The 21,449-nt window shown below is 44.0% G+C and overlaps 1 protein-coding gene across 6 annotated transcripts; it reads left to right on the top strand.

Moving 5' to 3' along the window:
- Positions 1 to 1,820: 1,820 nt before the first annotated feature.
- On the top strand, positions 1,821 to 21,172 carry mapk4 (mitogen-activated protein kinase 4). 6 transcript variants are annotated; one of them, XR_009794669.1, is made up of 13 exons: positions 1,821 to 1,891; positions 2,049 to 2,146; positions 2,270 to 2,367; positions 6,718 to 7,734; positions 8,046 to 8,221; positions 12,303 to 12,447; positions 15,092 to 15,174; positions 15,273 to 15,351; positions 16,664 to 16,883; positions 16,963 to 17,101; positions 17,226 to 18,094; positions 18,176 to 18,275; positions 19,883 to 21,172. XR_009794669.1 is itself a non-coding variant. In XM_061817531.1 (11 exons), the coding sequence occupies exons 4-11, from the start codon at positions 7,368 to 7,370 to the stop codon at positions 18,063 to 18,065; spliced, it is 2,049 nt and encodes a 682-aa protein (XP_061673515.1). In that variant the 5' UTR covers positions 1,821 to 1,891; positions 2,049 to 2,146; positions 2,270 to 2,367; positions 6,718 to 7,367; the 3' UTR covers positions 18,066 to 19,868. The 6 variants fall into 6 exon arrangements, 4 of the variants coding, with proteins under 4 accessions (XP_061673515.1, XP_061673520.1, XP_061673517.1 ...); XR_009794670.1 differs by having other exon boundaries at positions 20,063 to 21,172; XM_061817531.1 differs by lacking the exon at positions 19,883 to 21,172 and having other exon boundaries at positions 17,226 to 19,868.
- The last annotated feature ends 277 nt before the right edge of the window (positions 21,173 to 21,449 follow it).

Raw genomic sequence — 21,449 nt, forward strand, 5'->3', positions numbered from 1 at the left:
TTGTTACGACTTTCTCCATCTCCTTGCATTTGCTGATCTACTGTGATGGCTGTAACTAGTTTTCCATCCATCCAGTTTCTTAGCCGCTTATCCTCACTAGGGTCACGGGGAGTGCTGGAGCCTATTCCAGCTGTCAACGGGCAGGAGGCGGGGTACACCTTGAGCTGGTTGCCAGCCAATCGCAGGGCACGTGGAGACAAACAGTCGCACTCACAATCTCACCTATGGGCAATTTAGAGTGTCCAATTAATGCTGCGTGTTTGTGGGATGTGGAAGGGAACCGGAGTGTCCACCCGGAGAAAAGCCACGCAGGCACGGGGAGAACATGCAAACTCCACACAGGCAGGGCCGGGGGTTGAACCCGGGACCTCAGAACTGTGAGGCCGACTAGTTGTAACTAGTAACTAGTTCTTTTTCTCATTCTCTTTAATAGAAGACCTTGTTACTCTTAACATATCTAATCCAAACAAAGTGAGCAAAAATACATCATGACAGCACATGAGTAAAAATCAAGCACATAACACATTAATAACAAAGATTTTAGAAGAAAGATTTTACATAATACATACAATAAGAATTACATCTAAAAAGCACCATTAGATAAGGGATTTAGGCATGTTACTCCTACTTTCTAGACCAGGGGTGGCCAAACTTTTTGTTTACCCTAAGATCTACTTTTCAAGCAGTCAGCCTATCGCGAGCTAGCGACAATGGGGGGGGGGCGATGATGATGATGATGTTCCCAAACTCTTTTAAGGTTGTTATGTTGCCTCTTGTATTTGAAATACAGAATTAGCTTGTTGTGCAGTGTATTGTCTGTGCTTTCATCCTGGATCAGGCTGTGCCAAGGTAGAATTTTAACTTTACACACCATCCCATCCTGCGCTTTCTACTTTGGCTTCAGACCAGACCTTTCCCACTCAGAAAAGAGAAAATATCGTCCACTTTAACCACTTTTTCTTCGATTATTCACATACTCTGACAGTCATTGCATCTTAAAACAACAGCATTTCTTTTTTTAATTTTCCCCATTAATATCGAAAGTAAACAGAAGCAGCATGTCTAGCTTGTCTCTGCGCTACGTTGCCCAGACTGTGTTGCTAACTAAAGCGGCGGTGGTGGACGCTGTCATTATAAAACACATTGATGGGCTGCGTAAGTACTGTAATGTTTGTGAGCAGGGGGGTGTAAGGTAAACTGGGAAAAAGAGAGTGTGGCGGAGCAACGGTCGCTGTTAGAGAAAGTTCCGTGTGCTGCCTAAAAGAAACCAGTGGCTTCTTTTCATTTTTTTACAGTACGTATGTGAATTGTGCCATTGGATGAAACAACCAGTCGTCCCTCACTCATTGAATCACATTGCATAATGCCACAAACTGAATAGCTGTATGTTATACTTTCAATTTGTATTGGATTATTATTTTTTTTGCGCACAACACAGAATATCTGCGAAGAGACTGCATCAGCGGTGCAAAATTGCGCACATGCGCAGTTTAGAGGGGACATTGAATGACGTCTTTTTTTTTTTTGGGGGGGGGGGCACGCTGTCCCGCGATGGAACAAGACTGTCGATCGCGATCAATGCATTGAGCACCCCTGTTCTAGACTGTAACAACCTTTTTTCACAACAGCTCCACCTCCTGGTTGTGGTGGGTCACTGCACCACTGATGTTGAAACCAAAACAAACGCTGTTTTACATTTAAGGCTTTTACGCAATTGTGTTGAACCTTTGCGGGTTTTATAGGACCACGGAATGAGGAACCGGAGAAGGCGAAAGTTTAAGTGAGGTCATCGTTGCCGACATGATGCCGCCGCCGTTGCTGGGACTCCCAGGCTGAGCAGATGGAATTGTGGGAAAAGATGAAATGAGAGACGGCTACTTCATCAACTGCAGTGCGTGCATATATGTGTGTCTTAATAAAGATCCCCGCTTTCTCTCTCTAACTCTCTCTCTCTCTTGGTATCTTTCTTTCTTTCTCTCTCTCTCGCTCTCTCTCTATTGGTCTCTCCTCCCCCCCCCTCTCTCTGTCCCTCTTTCCATTCTTCACAGTGCTCAGCGGGGCTCTCGGCTGACTTATTTCGCGATCCGCGGATCCCACTCCGGAGCCGCCGACCCGCTGGCGGCTTCCTCCACACCCGTCTTCCGCGGTATCACCCCCATCTGACCAAGAGGGACAGAAATGCCTTCTCTCAATTCACTTTCCCCCCCCCCCCCCTACGAGGACTCGCGTGTGTCTCGCTTATCTTGTTCTCTGGATCTTTTGTCTGCAGACGGCGGGCGGGCTGCTGATGCTCCAGTGAGTGCGATGCTGTTGTCCCCCCATTTAATTCTGCCCTTTGTGATTGTGTTGCGGAGCCGCTCAAGCGAGGTGAGCACTTCTTGTTTGAGGAAAGGCGTCAATAATTGGCTTCAGTGCACTTTCCCCACCTCGTATCAAACGTGTTTTTTTTTTTTTTTGTGTGTGTGTAGCTGTGACGCCAACGGGGTGTTCCGCTGCACACAAAACCGGCTGCCGCTGCTGCATGAAGCCAGTGCGCACACACAAGAGAAAGATGCAATGAAGCTTTAATGCTGACACCTGCAAATCCAATCCACATACATTTCCCGTAGAAGGCAATAATAATAATAATAAATAACAAATAACCTTTTCCAGGGTCGTCATAAAATATGTATATAAACTTGAGACATTGTCGAAACGATGCAGCTCGCTAAACGTTTCACATAACGAGAAGAAATTGAACCCATCTGAAATAAAGTGTTCCCGATTAATATTCTTTGACAACAATTTATGAGTAGTTTTTAAAAATAAGATTTAAAAAAAAAAAAAAAAGTAATCCCAACTCTTTGGAAACTTGTGCCAGAGGGTCCGACTGCCCAAAACAGAAAGTCATCTGCTATTAACCTGTTGTTGCTGAGAGTTATATTCATCCTTAAAAAAAAAATCCATCCTTTTCCTTAGCCGCTTATCCTCACGAGGATGGAGGGTTTCCCTTTGTCACTTCACGAGGGTCACAAATAATGTCCAATTATTGTTGCAATTAATGTTGCATCTTTTGGGGATGTGGGAGGAAATTGGAGTGCCCGGAGAAAACCCACGCAGGCACGGGGAGAACATGCAAACTCCACACAGGCGGGTCCGGGATCGAACCCGGGACCTCGGAACTGTGAGGCCAACACGCCGCCCCTTAAAAAAAACACAATCTAAGTATGCCAACGGTCTCCACTTTGCATAAAGCAGCCTCTTGTTACCAGGTAGAATGTGTGTGCTATATTAATTTAACGCAAAACTGCATAGTTACAATGTACTTTATCCTAAAACTGAAAAAACAAGCAACAGAATTTACCAAAATTATGAAAAAAGTCCGACTTTCTAATTATTCTTCCTTCACAAACCACATCCTTTGTCACAAACCTCCGGTCCGGAGGTGGGCTCAAATCCAGGACTTTGAGGCAGAAGGCATAATGTTCAGCGTAGTTTATTCCAGAAACTGGGTCACACACGGTGTAGCAGTCTGACTAGGCAGAGGTACAGAAACGCTAGGCTAGGCGGGATCCAAAAGACATGCAGCAAGGTCCAATGACTCTGGGGCAAAATAACAAAGTCAACAGGACAGGATCAAACGAAAGGCCTCAGAATTGCTGTGACAAGGGTTACTCTAACTTACGCGTAGAAGCGGAGAGTCCCACGGGCAGTGAATGCAACTCACTAACGCAAGGCAACGAACTGCCACTGTCTCCGCCCAGAGCAGTGGCGTGGCCACGCCCCTTTTGGCAGTGGGCAAGTCTTGCTTATGACAATTCTTGTTCCCATCTAGAATTGATAATGTACCGATAGACACACACCGAGGTAATACCGCAACAAAAATGAATTATTATTTCTTATTTCCAACACTAATTGAGATAAGATAAATACATTTTGCTATCAAATAGCTGTTGCATTTTTTGCCCTACTGCCATGGAGAGAGCCCATGAAAATTACACACATACACAAAAACACATCAGCAACGATTTAATGCACATAGCAATTATTAAAAAATAGAAAAAAACTTCTGTTGACCTTAACTCTGATGCCAGCTGATGTGAAACCAACCTGTGGCTAAACTCTTCACATAAAGCAGGGGCGTCAAACTCTTTTTTTAATCCGGGCCACATTGTAGTTCCGGTTTCTCTCAGAGGGCCATCACGACTGAAACCATGAAAATCTTTAATGGATCCATCTTATTTACACATTTATCAACTAGTTTCGGAATCCAAAATCAAGGGTAATGGGTTTTCCAACTATTGTCGATGTTTGGTAATTCTAGCAACATCTTTATTTAATTTAATTTATTTAATTTAATTTAATTTAATTTAATTAATTTAATTTAATTTAATTTAATTTATGATGTGACAATTTGAAATTTTGGTACAGATTTGAACAAAAAATCCTGAAAGTTGATACACACGATTTGCCTTCGCGGGCCACGTAAAATCACGTGGCGGGCCGCATCTGGCCCCCGAGCCTTGGGTTTGACACCTGTGGCATAAAGTGTAACCACAGCTACCTGTGGTGTAAAATCAATCGCCAGTTCAATAATATCACCAGCAGTCAGGACAAAAACACACACGGCTTTCGTATGCCGTGATATGTTGGACTTCCTGTTCTACGGCTAGCGTCACATTTTTGCCCTTTTTAGAGAAGTTCTGCATGACCCCCTCAAAAATACGTCATTTGAAGCAGTTGGGTGGAGATTTTTTTCTTTGTATGATGAAGACGGCCGAGGTTTTTTTTTTTTTTTTTTTTTTTGCATAAGCTGCAGTATCCGCACAGGCATACACACACGCACAAAGCGTCATCTCCACTGGTGATGCATTATTTATAAAGTTAGACGGAAGCTGCGCCTCCCACCCAGCATCACTACACCGCCTCTCTCTCTCTCTCTCTCTCTCTCTTCTCTCTCTCTCTCTCTCTCTCTCTCTCCTCTCTCTCTCTCTCTCTCTCTCTCTTTCTCTCCTTCACTCGTTCGCTGGAGGAGAAAACGGGGATGTGTATAAAGGAGCTTCGGTCATTTGTATTGATGGATTGTTTGGCTGCTCGCGGGGATCAAGGACGCTTGTAAAGTACGTGCGCTCCTGCTCAATCTAGTGTGATCCAGTGCAAGAGTGTCATGTACATCTTGATTGTTGTAGTTTGCAGTCGTTGTAGAACTTGGCCACATCATACTGAGGAAAATGGAATCTTTTGCTGGCCTTATTTAGCTTTTCCCGCATTTTGCTGTGTCTAAAGCTTCTTTGAGTACGGTTTTCACCCTCGTCTTCAAGCACCTTTGGCAGCAGTCACAGCCTGAAGTCGTCCTGTATGTTTGGTTGTCTCTGTCCCGTCTTCCCCGGTGACTGAGCTCGGTACGACGGCAAAATCTAGGAAGCGGCAACCGGTGCTTCTGAACTTTTTCCAATTCCGAATAATGGACCTTTCGGATGGCGAGCTTGAACTCCGCCCCCTCAGCCGTGTCCCACAAGCTTTCAAAATGGCGATTCAACAGAACAGGTTTGAAGTCGATTCTCTATCGCGTATTCCAGATTATATTGGGGTATGTTTTTTTTTTTTGCCAAATGCGCCAGACTTGTCCAAGAGAGTTCTGCAGAGAGGTCTCAACTATTTCACGCAAGGATATGTACACGGAATTAAGATTTTGGACGGAGCAGGACGCAATCTCAGAGTTGCAGCGAAACGTTGATGATCGATGCAAAAAAGTTTGAAGCCAAACAAAATTCATATTGTAATCCAACAGGATAAAATAGTGGTACTGCGCATGTAAAGCTGGGTGAGTACTTTTTACTTGGAAAGATCACGAGTAATATCATTGTAGTCTTTGGAAGTGAGTGGGTGTATTCATTCCACTTGGCTCGTAATGGAATCCAGTGCTTTGTCTTAAAAGTCGAATGTGATCCAAATAGGCAAATCGACATTTCTCTTGCATGACGTGGCGCATTTACGTATCACTAACCCGACTCTTCCACATAAAACATGACACACTTCGTTCAGCAGGTCAGTGATACGCTAACAAAGTGAAAGTTGTTCTCCTGCAATGTATAAATATAAAGCACTGATAATAATTCAATCCAACTCAGAGAAGATACTTCTCCCTCACTTACCTTCGAACATACAGCCTTGTGTTTGTTGATATTGTCCACATTTAGTTGTACGCGCGCTCTTCCGCGAGGCTTAATCCATCGTAGACACTTGGTCAACTGTGTTTTAGGCTTTGGAAAATGAATCAAGCGGGCCCCTTGTAACCTAGCGGGATGTCTTTCTTCAGAATTGCACGTTCAGAGGACCATTTTCTTTGTAACATTAACTTTTCCAAGCGCACACTACTGACAACCGGCATTGCTTGTGGGACAATACGGCGAGAGGGGCGTGTCAAGCCAGGGGTTAAGACAATGCGGCTATCTGATTGGCTATTATTGTACGAGTGATAGACAGGTCTGAAAGGTCCATGGAAACCAACAGTGCTTTTTGGACGTTGGATGCTGCTGAAATTCTTCTGTATCGGAGGTCTGCAGACAGTTCTTGAGACAATCAAAACCGAGCATTGCTCCGTTTGTAAACGCAGTTTTATTGTTGTTGCTACAGCTCTTGTATTGGATCTGTTAAACGTGACAGTAACTCTCCTGAGACTGAATACTGTTGCTGTGTGACTTTCACATATCATACTTCCTCTCCTCCCTCCTGCAGTCACAATAACACATGAGCCGGTCGACTGGTGCTCAAAGCCGGGTTCTGACACCACCGCCCCATCACAGTGTTGGCAGCAGGAAGCGGTTCGGTGAGGGATTAAAACACGGCAAGACCACATCTGGTTGTTTTATGGGTCTCACTCAGGACTAAGTTGGTTTAATGAGCCGCCGACGCCATCACGGAAGAGGAGGAAGACAACAGTTTCAATGGCTACCTGAGCGGAGTTGATGAGAACCCAGCAGAGCTTTGAGCAAGTTACATACGCGCAAGTCAAAAGTATGTTTCCGAAGTCCAAATCCTCGTGCCTGAAGTAAATCCGCGAGTTACTGTGGCCAAAAATCCAATCAAGTCAGATCAAGTCCTCGCTAAATCTGAAGCGCTTAAAGTCATCACTTGGGTTAAGCAATCCATAAGTCAAGTCAGATAATTTTGTTCAGTTACAACATGCACATTAGCGACTTTGCGCTCAGGAGCTAGTTAGCTGCACTAGCTCAATATCCCTAAATTTTGCGAGTAATGAAGGTGGAATGGACTGAGTAGGGATAGACCTTGTGGAGTTTTTGACCAACACCACCAGAAAAAGGATGTTAGTTACATAAAAATAAAAATAAAAAAGACACTGGCCTCGCAATCAGGGCAAGTCAATCATGGAGAGACATGAGACTTTGCACTTCCTCCACGGTTTCGATCTAAGCGGCCACTTCGTCGACGTCAGGCCGCTTGGCGCCGGAGGGACCGGGTTGGTCCTGTCGGCCGTGGACCAGCGCACGGGACGCCGGGTGGCCATCAAGAAATTGGCCATGCGCGACGCCGTCACGGTGAAGCACGCGCTGAGGGAGGTGAAGATCACCCGGCGGCTGCATCACGAGAACGTGGTTCGGGTCCACGAGGTCCTGGCCCCCCACGGCCGCCCGCCGACCAGGGACCCGGCCAAACTCGGCGCCTTGTACGTCATCCAGGAGTGCATGGAGACGGATTTGGCTCGGGTTCTTGAGCAAGGACCGCTCTCGACAGGTAAAGACTCATGACGGCTTTGCCTTGGGTAAAACAGATTCTGGTGGAATAAATTGAGAAAATCCAGATAATACATTTGAAGTGTGTTTCCAAAATCCAAATTAGCTATTTTGGTTGTGCCGTCATGGCTTGGCTAAATAGATTCCGGTGCAATCTCTTTCGATTTGTTTGGTTTTCGTCACCTGGTCCCAAAAAGTGGCATACTTTTCAACTTTTGCCGTTGGAAACAAAGAAAATATTTCCAAACCGAATGAAAAAAAAAAAAAACGTCCTGCTGGGTGTAAAAGTGGCTTAAGTCGAAATCTCCGCAGGTCACGCTACTCTGCTGTTCTACCAGCTGCTGCGGGGGCTCAAGTTCATCCACTCGGCCAACGTCCTTCACAGAGACCTGAAGCCCGCCAACATCTTCATCAACACAGACCAACTGCTGCTCAAGATCGGAGACTTCGGCCTGGCCCGGATAGTCGACCCGCACTATTCTCATAAGGTAAGCTTAAGCTAACAGTCGGGGATAATTGTTGCTATTTATTTGTGCTGCAAAACACCTTTAAAACATATGTTTAAAAAGTATTGCTAAATAAACCCTTTACAATGTAATAAACGATGACATTGAAATATTCATTTTACTAATACTAAAATAAATCAATGGTAATGTCAGAGTTTTGCGCAAGGATCCATGCTAGCTGTGTTAGCCTCTATGCTAACTGCTGAAGATGTCATGAGCAAGGCTTGGCCACTGCTGTAGGTGCTGACCCCTGTTTCAAAGTCCAACTGTAATTAGACAAGCATTTAAGTTAGAGTTTTTGCCACTGGCATTTGCCAGTTCATTGCCTTGCATGAGTGAGTTGCATTCACTTCCTGTGGGACTCTCCGCTTCTACGCGTAAGTTAGAGTAACCCGAGTCGCAGCAATTTTGTGCCCTTTAGTTTGATCCTGTCCTATTGAGTTTGTTAGTTTGCCCCAGAGTCATCGGATCCTGCTGTATGTCTTTTGGACCCCGCCTAGCCGAGCGTTTCTGTACCTCTGCCTTGTCGGACTGCTACAGGTTAGCCTATGACCCTGTTTCCGGAATACACAACATTGAACATTGTGCCTATGCCTCAAAGTCCTGGATTTGGCTTCGCCCCCGTACCGAAGGTTCGTGACAGAAGACGTTTTTAGCATAAAAATGAAAAAAATATATACTTATTTATACAATATACATGCATATCTACTGTACAGCATTGTTTTCTTTTTGTAATGAATAACAGTCCCATTTGTTTGTTCCACATTTTAAAATCTTTTTGGTCAAACACGGCGCACAATTTAAATAACTTTGGTACTGAACTTTGTTTGGGCATAACTTGGGAGCTATTCTGGCAAGCCCACCTATACAGTGTTCTAAACATAAAGTATGTGATCTGAAATTTGTGACCATTGTCCCCATTACAGTCTGGGGTAGCGTCAATAGCTGTCATTGGATGATCCCACTTTTATCGTGCTTTAGGAAAGTTTCCGGGACAATTGTTTTTGTTTTTCCTTATCGGTAATTAACTTTTAAGGCACTGTGATAAAAGTGGATTTGGTAGCTATAACAAATTAATTCCAACGTTATAAAAGCTAATGAATGCACAGGTAGATGCTAAATGCTAACCGGGCGTATCTGTGTCACAACATCATGTCTTAAAAAAATTCAAATTGGTCCAGCTAATTTCTCGCTTACTATTCAGTGATCGTTTTCAGCTTCTCTTGTTTCCGCCTTGTTTTTCCCCGTTAATCTTCTGCAAATAGATTTCGATGAATCAACGTCAGCTGCACTTGTTTGAACATGCCGGCAGCCTTGTGGGAGTTTTGATGTGAATTCACACTTTTTATTAATTTCAGAGCCTATTAAACGGTACTGTTTTACAGCAAGTTATGATAAATCCACGTTATTATCGCCAGATTGATTTTTAAGGTACTGAAATTTCTCCCACTTGGTAACGAGGATGTTTCTCCATATTGTTCATGTGACGTGCGAGTCGGTCACGCTGAAGATGGTCAAATGTGCGAGTTGTAGCCATAATGTTCTGTTCCATTGTGCTGATCTATTGTGGGTGTGCTATGATAAGGGCTCCTGGTGAAAAACTTCATTTTTCCGCTGCAGGAATGACTGCGCGATAAGACAGGATAGTATTTCAAATGAAGCATCCCACAAAAAAAGGAACATTTGTGGGTATTAGCGTCCTTTACTGATGAATGGATTTGCTCTTGGGCGGGATGATGCGCTAGTGGTTGGCATGTCTGCTTCACAGATCTCTGGTTCAGGGTTCGAAACAGAGTCACAGATAACTACCGTAATTTCAGGCCTACAGAGCGCACATGATTATAATCCTCACCCAGTACATTTATTAAGGAAATACCATTTGGTACATTTATACGCTGCACCTGTGTAGAAGCCGCACATTGAAACGCGAGATATTTACAAAGAAAGGCACGGAAAAAGTTCAATTTTTAATACATTAGCTTAGCTTAACATAGCAACAATTGGGTAGCACAAACGGGGCTGGTAGAACAACAACATACCGGTTAAAAAAGCAGCAGCAACACGGTAGCACGGCACTAATATGACCGGTTAAAAAAAAATACCTAAATCACTGATACGCGGCAGCAACACAACAAAAACACGCTAGCGCGATGCTAACGCCAGCCCGACGCTAATGCTCGCACAACGCTAACGCTAACATACCAGGAGAAATCACGGAGATGCGGCAGTAACACAGGAGCTACACGCTAGCGCAGTGCTAACAGGGCCCGTTAAAAAAAAAAAAAACATACTGGTAAAAGTCACTTCCTCGGCACATATATTTCGCCGGTCTCACTCTAACCCTTTCCCGCTCGAGTGCCCCCTTGCGGCCGTTAGAAAAAATGCACGAATTTGCCGCATCACCGCATAAAACGCAGGGTTGAAAGCGTGTGAAAAAAGTCGGGGTTTATAGGCCGGAAATTACGGTAGCTAGATATATAACCAGCTGGTTATCAACGTAAAATAGTCAAACATACAAATGAAACCACTCGCGAGGAGCAGATGCTCATACTGAAATTGCTCCGCCCAACCGGCTCCTGCTCCTGATGTTGCCCATTAGGCCACGCCCCTTAAAGGCACCCAGCACATGAATTTGACTGTGTCTCTCTTTCAGATGGATTATGCGTCATAAAACAGTTTAGGCATTTACATTCGCTTTTATTATTTTCCTTCATAAAAAACGAACAAAATAAAACCTTTTCCTAGCTGCTTATCCTCACAAGGATCACAGGTAGTGCAGGAGTCAACGGGCACCCTGAACTGGTTGCCAGCCAATCCCAGGTCACATGAAGACAAACAATCGCACTCACAATCACACTTAGGGGCAATTTAGAGTGTCCAATGAATGTTGCATGTTTTGGGGATGTGGGAGGAAACCGGAGTGCCCGGAGAAAACCCCCGCAGGCACGTGGAGAACATGCAAACTCCACACAGGTGGGGCCGGGATTGAACCCGGGGCCTCAGAACTGTGAGGCCAACGTTTTACCAGCGGCGTCACCGTGCCGCCGTATTTAAACAAATTAAAATGAGTAAAATCGATATGCAGTAAATTGTGTTTTCCGCTTGGTCAAATTAAATTTGAAAATCACGATAACACTGCATGCTCGTATAATTTGTCATCCGGTGCTTGGGTTGAGTTTTACAAGATTATGCCGGGGTACGTAATGAAGTGTACTGTACGTCCCAGCTTCGACCTGTCCAGTATCGCGGTATCAGGTTCAGTCCTAAGCAAACTCTCTGATCTGCGTGATCTGCCTCAGCGTTCGCGGCGATACTGCAACATCAGTCGAGCTGCATGCGTGTGAGATGAAAGGTGATCCCCGTCAGCTCAGATCACAGAGCAGCGGGTCAGCTGGGTGCGGACACCCAACCGTGTTTGCAAATGGAGAGGGGGGGGGCAGAGGACACATGGTCGGGGGTGGGGGGGTGAGAAGATTTTGGGCAGGAAGTTCAGCGGCAGGTGGGAGGAAGCCAAGCGTCAATATGGCCAACGTGTGCTTTTGTGCTGGGTTGCTCTTGAAAGGTTGACAGCGTGTGCAGAACAGTCACCGGTGGCTTTATTTGGCACACCTGCTGATGAAATCCATCCATTTTCTTTTGCCCCGTATCCTCAAGAGGGTCGCGGGCAGTGCTGGAGCCTATCCCATCACCTCATCACGTTTACACGTGAAATTTATGAACTATTTTTGGAAGTCAGAAATCAAGGGAAAAGGGTTTTTCAATCATTGTTTATGTGTGGTGATACAAAAAAATCGTCATAATATCTCAATGTTATTTATGACATTAATGACAATTTGAAAGTTGGGACACATGATTTACGTCCGCGGGCCACATAAACTCACCCGGTGGGCCGGATTTGGCCCCCGGGCCTTGTGTTTGACACCCGTGACCTAATTAGAAGTGTGACCAAGACGGAAAAAACCCCCACTTCTCTGCAGTAATACTGTACATCACAACAAGATGAGCATTATGATTTGATCTCCAGGCACATTTGTCATCTATCGCGTCTTTCTTTCCCCCCCAGGGCTATTTGTCCGAGGGTCTGGTCACTAAGTGGTACTGTTCCCCTCGCCTGCTGCTGTCCCCCAACAACTACACGAAGGCGATCGACATGTGGGCTGCAGGCTGCATCTTGGCGGAGATGCTGACGGGGCGCATGCTCTTTGCAGGTGACAACACGGGCAATTCAAGCTACAGCGCTGTTCACATACATTCCATTCTCCAAGCCGCTTATCCTCACAGGGGTCCCGGGAGTGCTGAAAGGAACAGAGACCTGCAGATAGAATCTTGAAAGGAAAAAAAAAACTTGTATCACAAATTCCATCCATTCATTTTCTTAGCCGCTTATCCTCATGAGGGTGGCGGGGAGTGCTAGAGCCTATCCCAGCTGTCAACAGACAGGATGCGGGGCACACCCTGAACTCGAACTGAACTGAGCCGCCTGTATCACAAATTATATGATCTCTTATTTTGTTCTTTATTTTTTGAAATTCACCAAAATCACGTTGGACTCGCTGTGCCACCAGTTAGATGCGAGCTCTGCACAGGAAAACCAGAGCTGGCATTCGGACCCTGAACCTCCGAACTGCGAGGCATAAAAATGCACAACCCACCAACCTTTACTGTCTCAATTTCGACTATCTTTGTTTCTTTCCAGCGTGGCACTTGTGCTCATTTCCAATCCATATGATTGCCGGTGGAATTTGAAGAAGAAAAAAAAAAAAAAAAGAAACATTTTCCTCATTTGATGAATCCCGCATCCATAATTCAAGGCGACATGACACAAGGGGCGTCTGTTCAGAGATTTTCGCTCCTGAAAGGAAGACAGCCGAGGTTCTCTGCGCAGTCTCGGCGATTGCCTGAGCAGAATACCAATTTGAATCCGGAGTAAGTCTGCATGTCCTTCCCCGTCTATCTTATTTGACATCCGCCGGCCCGCTCGACCGACGCGGGGGCCCACAAGAGGGACTTCACTGCTACAGTCACACCTCCAGCTTTTGTTTTCACCGCAATCCGCAAAGCATCTGAACAATCATTTTTTTCATCACTATTATTATTATTTACCACAGGAAACCCAGCGCAATTTTTTTTTTATGATGCACAGGCGGTGTTTACCTACAACGGGGGTGGGAAACATACATCAGCTCATAAAAAAAGGAGCTAAATATTCAACACACACATGCTCAGAATAAGAACGTGAGCGTAATGTAAACGGTACCCGGTGGCCAATGTTTTTCGAGTAGCGCTTCCTAGTGGTGCGAAGACATCACTACAACAATGTTGCTGATGAAAAGCAGCCTCCCACGAATACAAAAAATGCAATCAGAAGACACTTTATTAGGTACACCTGCACACTCTAATATTAGAGATCTATTTCCAGAGATGAGTCGGAATAGTAGCAGAATCATGTTCGAACATTGCTTGGAAAATTTGGGACGATTACAAGTACAGAAATAGTTGCAATATTACAAGAAGAAAGTTGGAATATAACTGGGGGAAATCCGGGTTTTGTTGAACAAAAATTGGAATACTGATGGTAGAAATTTTAAATATTTCAAGACAAATGTTGGAATACTGAAAAAACAAAGCAGAATATGGTTTTAAACAATTGGACAATTATACTAAAAGATGACAAATGTATTACAAGCAAAAGGTGGACATAAAGCGATGTATCGGTGTACCTTTTTATCAAGTATGAACTGCTCAAACAAAGTAACATTCCAAGAAAAAAATGTTACAATAGTAGAAGAAAAAATGTAAGATTTCAATGAAAAAATGAAATATGATAAAAGTCAGAATATTTCCGGGAAAAAAAGTTTAAATACTACAAAAAGACAATTGGAACATTATAAGGAGATAGAATATTTGAAGAAAAATGCAAACATTTTGCAAGGATTAGAAAAAAATTAAAACAATACAAGAAAAATATTTCCGTATTACAAGAAGGTTGGAATCTTTTTTTGTTCTTGTTGTTTTTTGTTTTTTTTTTAAATATTAATCCTAGCAGTCAGCATGGGGGCTCAGCTTTTAAAGCGTTGGCCTCACAGTTCTGAGGTCCCGGGTTCAATCTCGGCCCCGCCTGTGTGGAGTTTGCATGTTCTCCCCGTGCCTGCGTGCCTTTTCTCCGGGCACTCCGGTTTCCTCCCACATCCCCAAAACATGCAACATTCATTGGGCACTCTAAATTGCCCCTTGGTGTGATTGTGAGTTCGGCTGTTTGTCTCCATGTGCCCTGTGATTGGCTGGCGACCAATTCCGGATGTACCCCGCCTCCTGCGCGTCGACAGCTGGGATAGGGTCCAGCACTCCCCGCGACCCTCGTGAGGATAAGCGGTGAAGAAAATGGATGGACGGATGGATGGATGTTGGAATACTGCAAAAAGGCAGAATATGATTTTAAACTATTGGTCAATTATACTAAAAGATGTAAAATGTATTACAAGGAAAATGTGTATATAAATCGACGTATCGCTGTACCTTTTTATCATTTGTGAACTGCTAAAACAACATAATAGTACAAGAAAAAAAATGTTAGAATAGTCAAAGAAAAAAATGGAATATTATTAAATATAAATATTACAGGGAAAAAAGTTGAAATACTACAAAAAGACAGTTGGAACATTACAAGGAGAAAGATAGAATATTTGAAGAAAAATGCAAAAAAATTTTGCAAATATCAGCAATAAATTAAACAATACAGGAAAAAAATTCCGTATTACAAGAAGGTTAGAATCTTTTTTTTTTTTTAATTAATATTAATCCTATCTGGTCTGTCCTTTACTATGCTGTTACCGCTTACACTTCCCATCACAGGAGCTCACGAGCTGGAGCAGATGCAGCTGATACTTGACACCGTGCCGGTCATCAGAGACGAGGACAGACAGGACCTGCTGCAGGTGGGCATATACGGCACACTCACTATATGTCACTACGGTATATAATAATGATCATACAGCGATGAGCTTACTCTCATTTTTTACCTTTGACTGTCCAGGTGATGCCTTCGTATATTAATCATGGCTGGAAAGTCAAGAAGCCGTTCTCTGTGGTGCTGCCGGAGGTTCATGCAGAAGGTGAGCGGACACAATTGGGCGCACCGGAGCATAGTGCCCCTAAAAAAAATCTAATATAAAAATAATCATTTTTAATGTAAGGTAATAGTATACTGGCAAGTCAAAACAAACAGTGAGTGGTAAAATTACCACAAAACTAAACAGAGAAAAGTTATGTTACGAAGGCGGCACGGTGGAGCAGCTGATAAAGCGTTGGCCTCACAGTTCTGAGGTTCCGGGTTCAATCCCGACCCGCCTGTGTGGATGGGTTTATGTTCCATTATTGAAGAACAGAAGTACTGTAGCATTCAGAAAAAATAGTCAGAAAAAGAACTACCCATCCATCCACCCATTTTTCTGTGCTGCTTATCCTCACAAGGGTCACAGGAGTGATGGAGCCTATCCCGGCCGTCAACAGGCAGGAGGCGGGGTACACCCCGAACTGGTTGCCAGCGAATCGCAGGGCACATCGAGACACACACTCACAATCACACCTAGGGGCAATTTAGAGTGTATAATTAATGAATGCATCTTTTTGGGATATGGGAGGAAACCGGAGTGCCCGGAGGAAACCCACGCAGGCATGGGCAGAACATGCAAACTCCACACAGGTGGGGTGAGACCAACGCTCTGACCAGTTGCACCGCCGTGCCGGCAGAAAAAGAACTAATTAGAAAATAATTGTTTCAAAGTACACTGGCAATATCCATCCAGTTTCTTTGCCACTTATCCTCACGAGAGTCACCGTGAGCGCTGAAGCCTATCCCAGCTGTCAACGGGCAGGAGGCGGGGTACACCCTGAACTGGTAGCCAGCCAATCGCAGGGCACATAGAAGCAAATAGCCAGTCGCACTCACAATCACACGTAGGGGCAATTTAGAGTGACCAGCAATATCATATATATCATATCATAAATATTATATCAATAAACGTTCACAAACCGTGTGATGTTATAACAATACCACTTCTAATTAATACTAGAAGAAAAAAGTCGTAATGTTACAAAATGATTTGGAATCCCCACGAGAACAAAGTCGACAGGCTCTATTTTTGTGAACTGCGTAAATCCAGTCCAGTCTGCCAGGAGGTGGGTCAGACCAGGTGTTTGTAATTTTGTAGACAAGCACAGAAGGCCTATTTAAAAATTTGAAAAAAAGGTGGTCTGCGTCATTGGGGGAGTGAACACAACCAGCTACACTTGCCGCCAATCCAATCGGCTCCTACCATTCCCTTTAAATGTCATGCACTCAATATGTCTTGAGCTAACCTGTGTTTCGAATTGGTGCCATACGAATAAAACAAGACTTGACATTTATCATCCTTTTCCTGCCAGCTGTGGATTTCCTGGAGCAAATCCTGACGTTCAACCCCATGGACCGTCTGACGGCCGAGGCGGCGCTGTCCCACTCCTTCCTCCGCCAGTACTCGTGTCCCGAGGACGAGCCCACCTCGTCCCAGCCCTTCCGCATTGAGGATGAACTGGACGACAGCCTCGTCGCGGGACACAGCCTCAGCAACAGTCTGAGCCGGCCCTCCAGCATCCCCTGGGACAGGTGACCCCCACCACCACGAAAAATTAACCTTGCATGCTAAACAAAAAATCATTTTCATTCCCATTCTGTGCGTGCACAGCTTGTCAACAGATATGAGCTGGCGGCAGTCAAGCATGCCTTCGGGTCACGTGACCTCAGATATGGTGGACACCACCGAGCAAGAGGAGGTGCAGAGGGACCCCAGAGCCAGCTGCGGCTCACTTCTCGAGGAGGCCCAGGTAGGGATGCGCATCAACATTTGGCTAGTGAAATAGGTCTTCAGAATGGACACAACCAAGTCCAACAAAAAGAATTCACTTCCTTCCTGGCTTTGTTTTTCCCGTTCGTTCCCATTTCGTCAAGGTGGACCCACGTAAATATTCTCACAGCAGCTCCGCCGAACGCTACCTGGAGAACTCCCACTCCTCTCTGGACCGGGCCTGCGGTTTCGGGCTCAGCGACCTGGACTGCGGCCGCTCGTGCGACTACAAGGTGGGCTCGCCGTCCTACCTGGACAGGATCGCGTGGCGGGACGGCAAACCTCAGCACTACTCGGAACCCCGGCTCATTCTGGATCTGTCTCACTGGAAGCGCAACAGCAGCAACCCTCCGGTGCCCGTCCGGCCACTCGGCGGAAGCGTGGAGGACGTACGGGACCTGAACGTGGATGACCGGGTTACGGGAACGGGGGATTTATTTCAGGAGATCTCCCGCTGGGTGGAGAGCACCCAGTCCCGTCTGTCCTCACCCAGTCCGAGTCTGTCTTTGGAGCGGCGCTGCTGCTACGGCTCCTCCCCGCCTCTTCCGCTATCCCCTACGGAGCTCTCGACTCCGGTCTTCCACTACCCGAACGTGGAGCCTCATCAGTTCCCCGACGAGGACAGACTCAGTCCCTTCCCGCCCGTCAGCCCTCCGCCTCTCTGCCCCCACCTCCCGTCCACTCCCACCTCTCCTTGTTTTCCTCCCCCACCCCTCTCCACCACCACCACCTCGTCCACCGACGTCCGAGCCGACCAGTCGCTTCCTGTCAAGCAGAAAGAACGCCTTTTCGACTTGGACGTGTTCATCTCCCGGGCGTTGAAGCTGTGCCGGCAGAATAAGGAGAAAGGTGATGGGAAAGGGCGGCGGGAGGAGAGCAAGCAGGCGAACATCAACAGCAGGTTGTCTAGACCTCCTGAGCACAGGACACCCCCGCAGACTTAAACACCACAGCAGGATTTTACACAACAGAGGTTGTTTTTTGTTTTTTTTTTAAAAAAAACTTGTTTCACCTCTTTTTCCAGCATTCCAGCAAATGCTTTTTTTCCCGTCAGACCAACGTGACTCCAACTTTTGAGGTCACTCACTAGGCCACGCCCCTCAAAGGCACACATCCGAGTAATCAGGAGAATCAGAATCAGCTTTATTGCCCAGGTATGTTACAAGAGATGCAAGGAACTTGTCTCAGGTACTTGGAACCAATCTAGTTTGACAACAAACAGCCATTACGACAAAATATGAATTTAGGACATGAAAAACACAAGTATGGTGAGTCGTTGAGAAATGAAACTGTACCACTAGTGTGGTGATGCTGATATAATGGCAAATAAATACTATAGTACATACAGTAGTGACAAAAACACACATTCTTTACATTTACTTTGATTTTGTGTTTATTATGGTTTCATGCAATTGTTATTTTCTTTATTAAAAAAAATATAAATTTGGGTGGGGGCTGGAATGGATTAGTAACACCTCAGTTCATTTCAATGGGAATAATGGATTTGGAATACGAGTGAAACCTAAAACACAATCAGCCCATTACACCCAACCCCACCAGGCCCCGCCTCTTAAAGGCACGGGTATGTATCTTACACAGATACTAAAATATGTACAGTACCTTCATTTTGTGATTGGTCAAATACGTTTACATTGTATTTATAAAGTGTGCTTTAATCATTTTAACTGTGTTTTAACAAGTTTAAACATGTTTAAAGCATGTGGAAGGGTAAACCCTCCTCCCATAAAAAAATAATCTACAAATTAGATTTTTTTTTTCTGTCATATATTAGTTAAAGCATCTCTTAAACAATCCCAATGCGTTGTACAAGGCTTTTCTCAGGCCGTGACAAATCGTAAGACCAACGGGAACAACCCTACGTGTTGACATTACACTTACTTCACGCCGTATGTGCCAAACTAGACCAGATTCGACATCTCGCATCGTTTTACGGAAAAATCTGTTCTGAAATTCTGTTGTCCAAGCACTTTTTTTCCCTCACCCAAGTTTTTAAACATGAATTGGACTGTGTACTAAATCATTTCCTCGCCACTATTTTCCATGATATCTGATTGAAAATCCAATTTGTTGTTCTTTGATAGCAATCAGATGTAGGGGCAATTTGGTATATGTACGGTAATTCCCCGCCTACGGAGCGCACCTGGTTATAAACCTCGGTACACGGAAAGAGTTAACGCTAGTTTTCTTGCGGGGCTAGCGTTAGCACGGGGCTATCCCTGCTAAAAAATTTCTAGAGAAATTCTGTAGAAATCTATAGAATTCTATAGATTTTGTTCAGAACAACTTGTTCTGTAGAACACTTGCTGTGATTTTCTGTAGAATTTCTACAGAACAAAAATGTTTCTATAGAAATTCTATCGGACCTAAAGTTATATAGTTCTTTAGAAATTCTTTAGAAATGTTCCGTAGAACCTTTTTAGCACGGTAGTGTTAGAGCAGCGCCAACATTAACGCGGCATTAGTGTTAATGTGGCGCTAGCGTTAGCACGGCGCTAGCATTAGCACGGCACTAGCGTTAAACTATTTCTGTGTACCTCGGCTTATAACCAGGCGCGCTAAAGCTAGCGCCGCATCACCGCATAAACCGCAGGATTGAAATCGTGTGAAAAAAGTCGCGGCTTGTCGGCCGGAAATGGTACAGTACCGTTTACATTTAAATAGTTTTCAGCCATAACGGCTGTGTGGCCTGTAGCAAAATTAAATTTTACCAGCTTTTTTTTTTTTTTTTTCTTTTGTAAAGGGAATTGGCTGTAAATGGGTCAGGCTGATGGAATTTTGATGAGCACGTCTCCTAAGGGAACAGCATTGTGTCGTAGATTCTGGGTTCAACTCTGCTGCTGTCAGCATACACCCTGCCCTTGACACCAGACAACTACGCATAATGGCTCTTATAGTTTGCCTAATGTTTTATTGTTCCCAGATCCTCAATTTTGAACCAAAATGTCGTCCACGTTGCAGGAGGTTCCTCCGAATGAATTCAATGAGGACTGAGAAAATGAAGCTTGCTTGCTTAAAATGTACAGCACCTGTCACACGCTCACATTTGCCGGACAATTTGTGGCTGTTGTGGGTTTTTTACAGATTGGTTGACACACATTTTGTATTTCCTTTTTTTTAAATATGTAATGCTAAACCTTTTTTTTAAAAAATGGACTGCAAATATTGCTCTTTATGGGACTGTTTTTGCATTTGAGAGTACAAATCAACAAGCTTTAACATAAGCCTTCAAATTCTAATACGGTCAACATATTTACACACAATATAAACCCTTTGGAATCTTATTATTTTATGCATCCCATTGTAATATAAAAAATATACAATTTTACAGTATATTGCCTCTGCCTGTAAAACATTATATTCTGAAAAGCTTATTTATTGTGTTGATGTGTGCCTAACCCTTGAGTTGCATTTGATGTTGCTTTTGCTTTTCTACAAGGACGCAATAATTATTATTGTTATTATTTTTTATTTACTGTAAGCTTGGTCCATAAACCTACGCATTCAATGTAGAACTGGGAAAAAAGAGAGAGCATTTGCAAAAAAAACCTAAAATTCATTTCACAGTAGACATACAGCACATGTAAACTTGAGCACATTTTAAAATTTTGCTTTTCTTCTATCTTTGACAGTGACGTTTAACACAATGTGCTACAAAATCAACTCAATTCAATGATGATTCCAGTCCGATGAGCACATTAGTATTTTATTTAATTTTTTTGTTTTTTGTTTAACAGTAGTTTCCACTAAACCAGCAATAACTTCTCCCACACAAATTGAACACATGGTGACTGACCTCAATTTCTGCTGAATGAAGAAATGCAGCTGCACACGCATACGTGCCTCTTGTACACTTTAACGCTTCTCAACTCGCTGAATGTAAACAGTCTGCATGCTTTGCCAGTTTAGGAAGACTCGATGCTCAACTTCACGTGTCTTTTCTGCAACCTTTTTCTACTTCTTTATTTTGGTAAAGGTGAGAGGTTCAATTCCTATGGATTGTTTTTTTTCTCTCTCTCAACTTTGTTGGAAAAAAACACAATAAAATAAATAGAAAATGCTTGATTTGAATTGTTTTGTGGAGCAATATTTAAAACTGAATTGCGCAAACATAAATCTCTGTGTAACATTTGTTTATTAACTTATTTTTGAAGATGAGTATTCTCATTACCCCAAATGAGACAATCATTCTCAAAAGCAAGGGGTGGGAAAATATTGTGCTCAAGGCCTTTACTTCATTTTTTCTTTAATTTTTATTGTTTGCATTTAATATATTCACACTGTCACACAGAGAAGCATCCAATGATGAA

Source organism: Syngnathoides biaculeatus, chromosome 4 (assembly GCF_019802595.1).
Source record: "Syngnathoides biaculeatus isolate LvHL_M chromosome 4, ASM1980259v1, whole genome shotgun sequence".
Taxonomy (NCBI): Eukaryota; Metazoa; Chordata; class Actinopteri; order Syngnathiformes; family Syngnathidae; genus Syngnathoides; species Syngnathoides biaculeatus.

Coding starts and splice junctions, on each gene's coding strand:
- mapk4 (XM_061817531.1), top strand. CDS start 7,368: ATGGAGAGACATGAGACTTTGCACTTCCTCCACGGTTTCGATCTAAGC. Junction 7,735..8,045: donor GCAAGGACCGCTCTCGACAG/GTAAAGACTCAT, acceptor AAATCTCCGCAG/GTCACGCTACTCTGCTGTTC. Junction 16,884..16,962: donor TCCAGCATCCCCTGGGACAG/GTGACCCCCACC, acceptor GTGCGTGCACAG/CTTGTCAACAGATATGAGCT.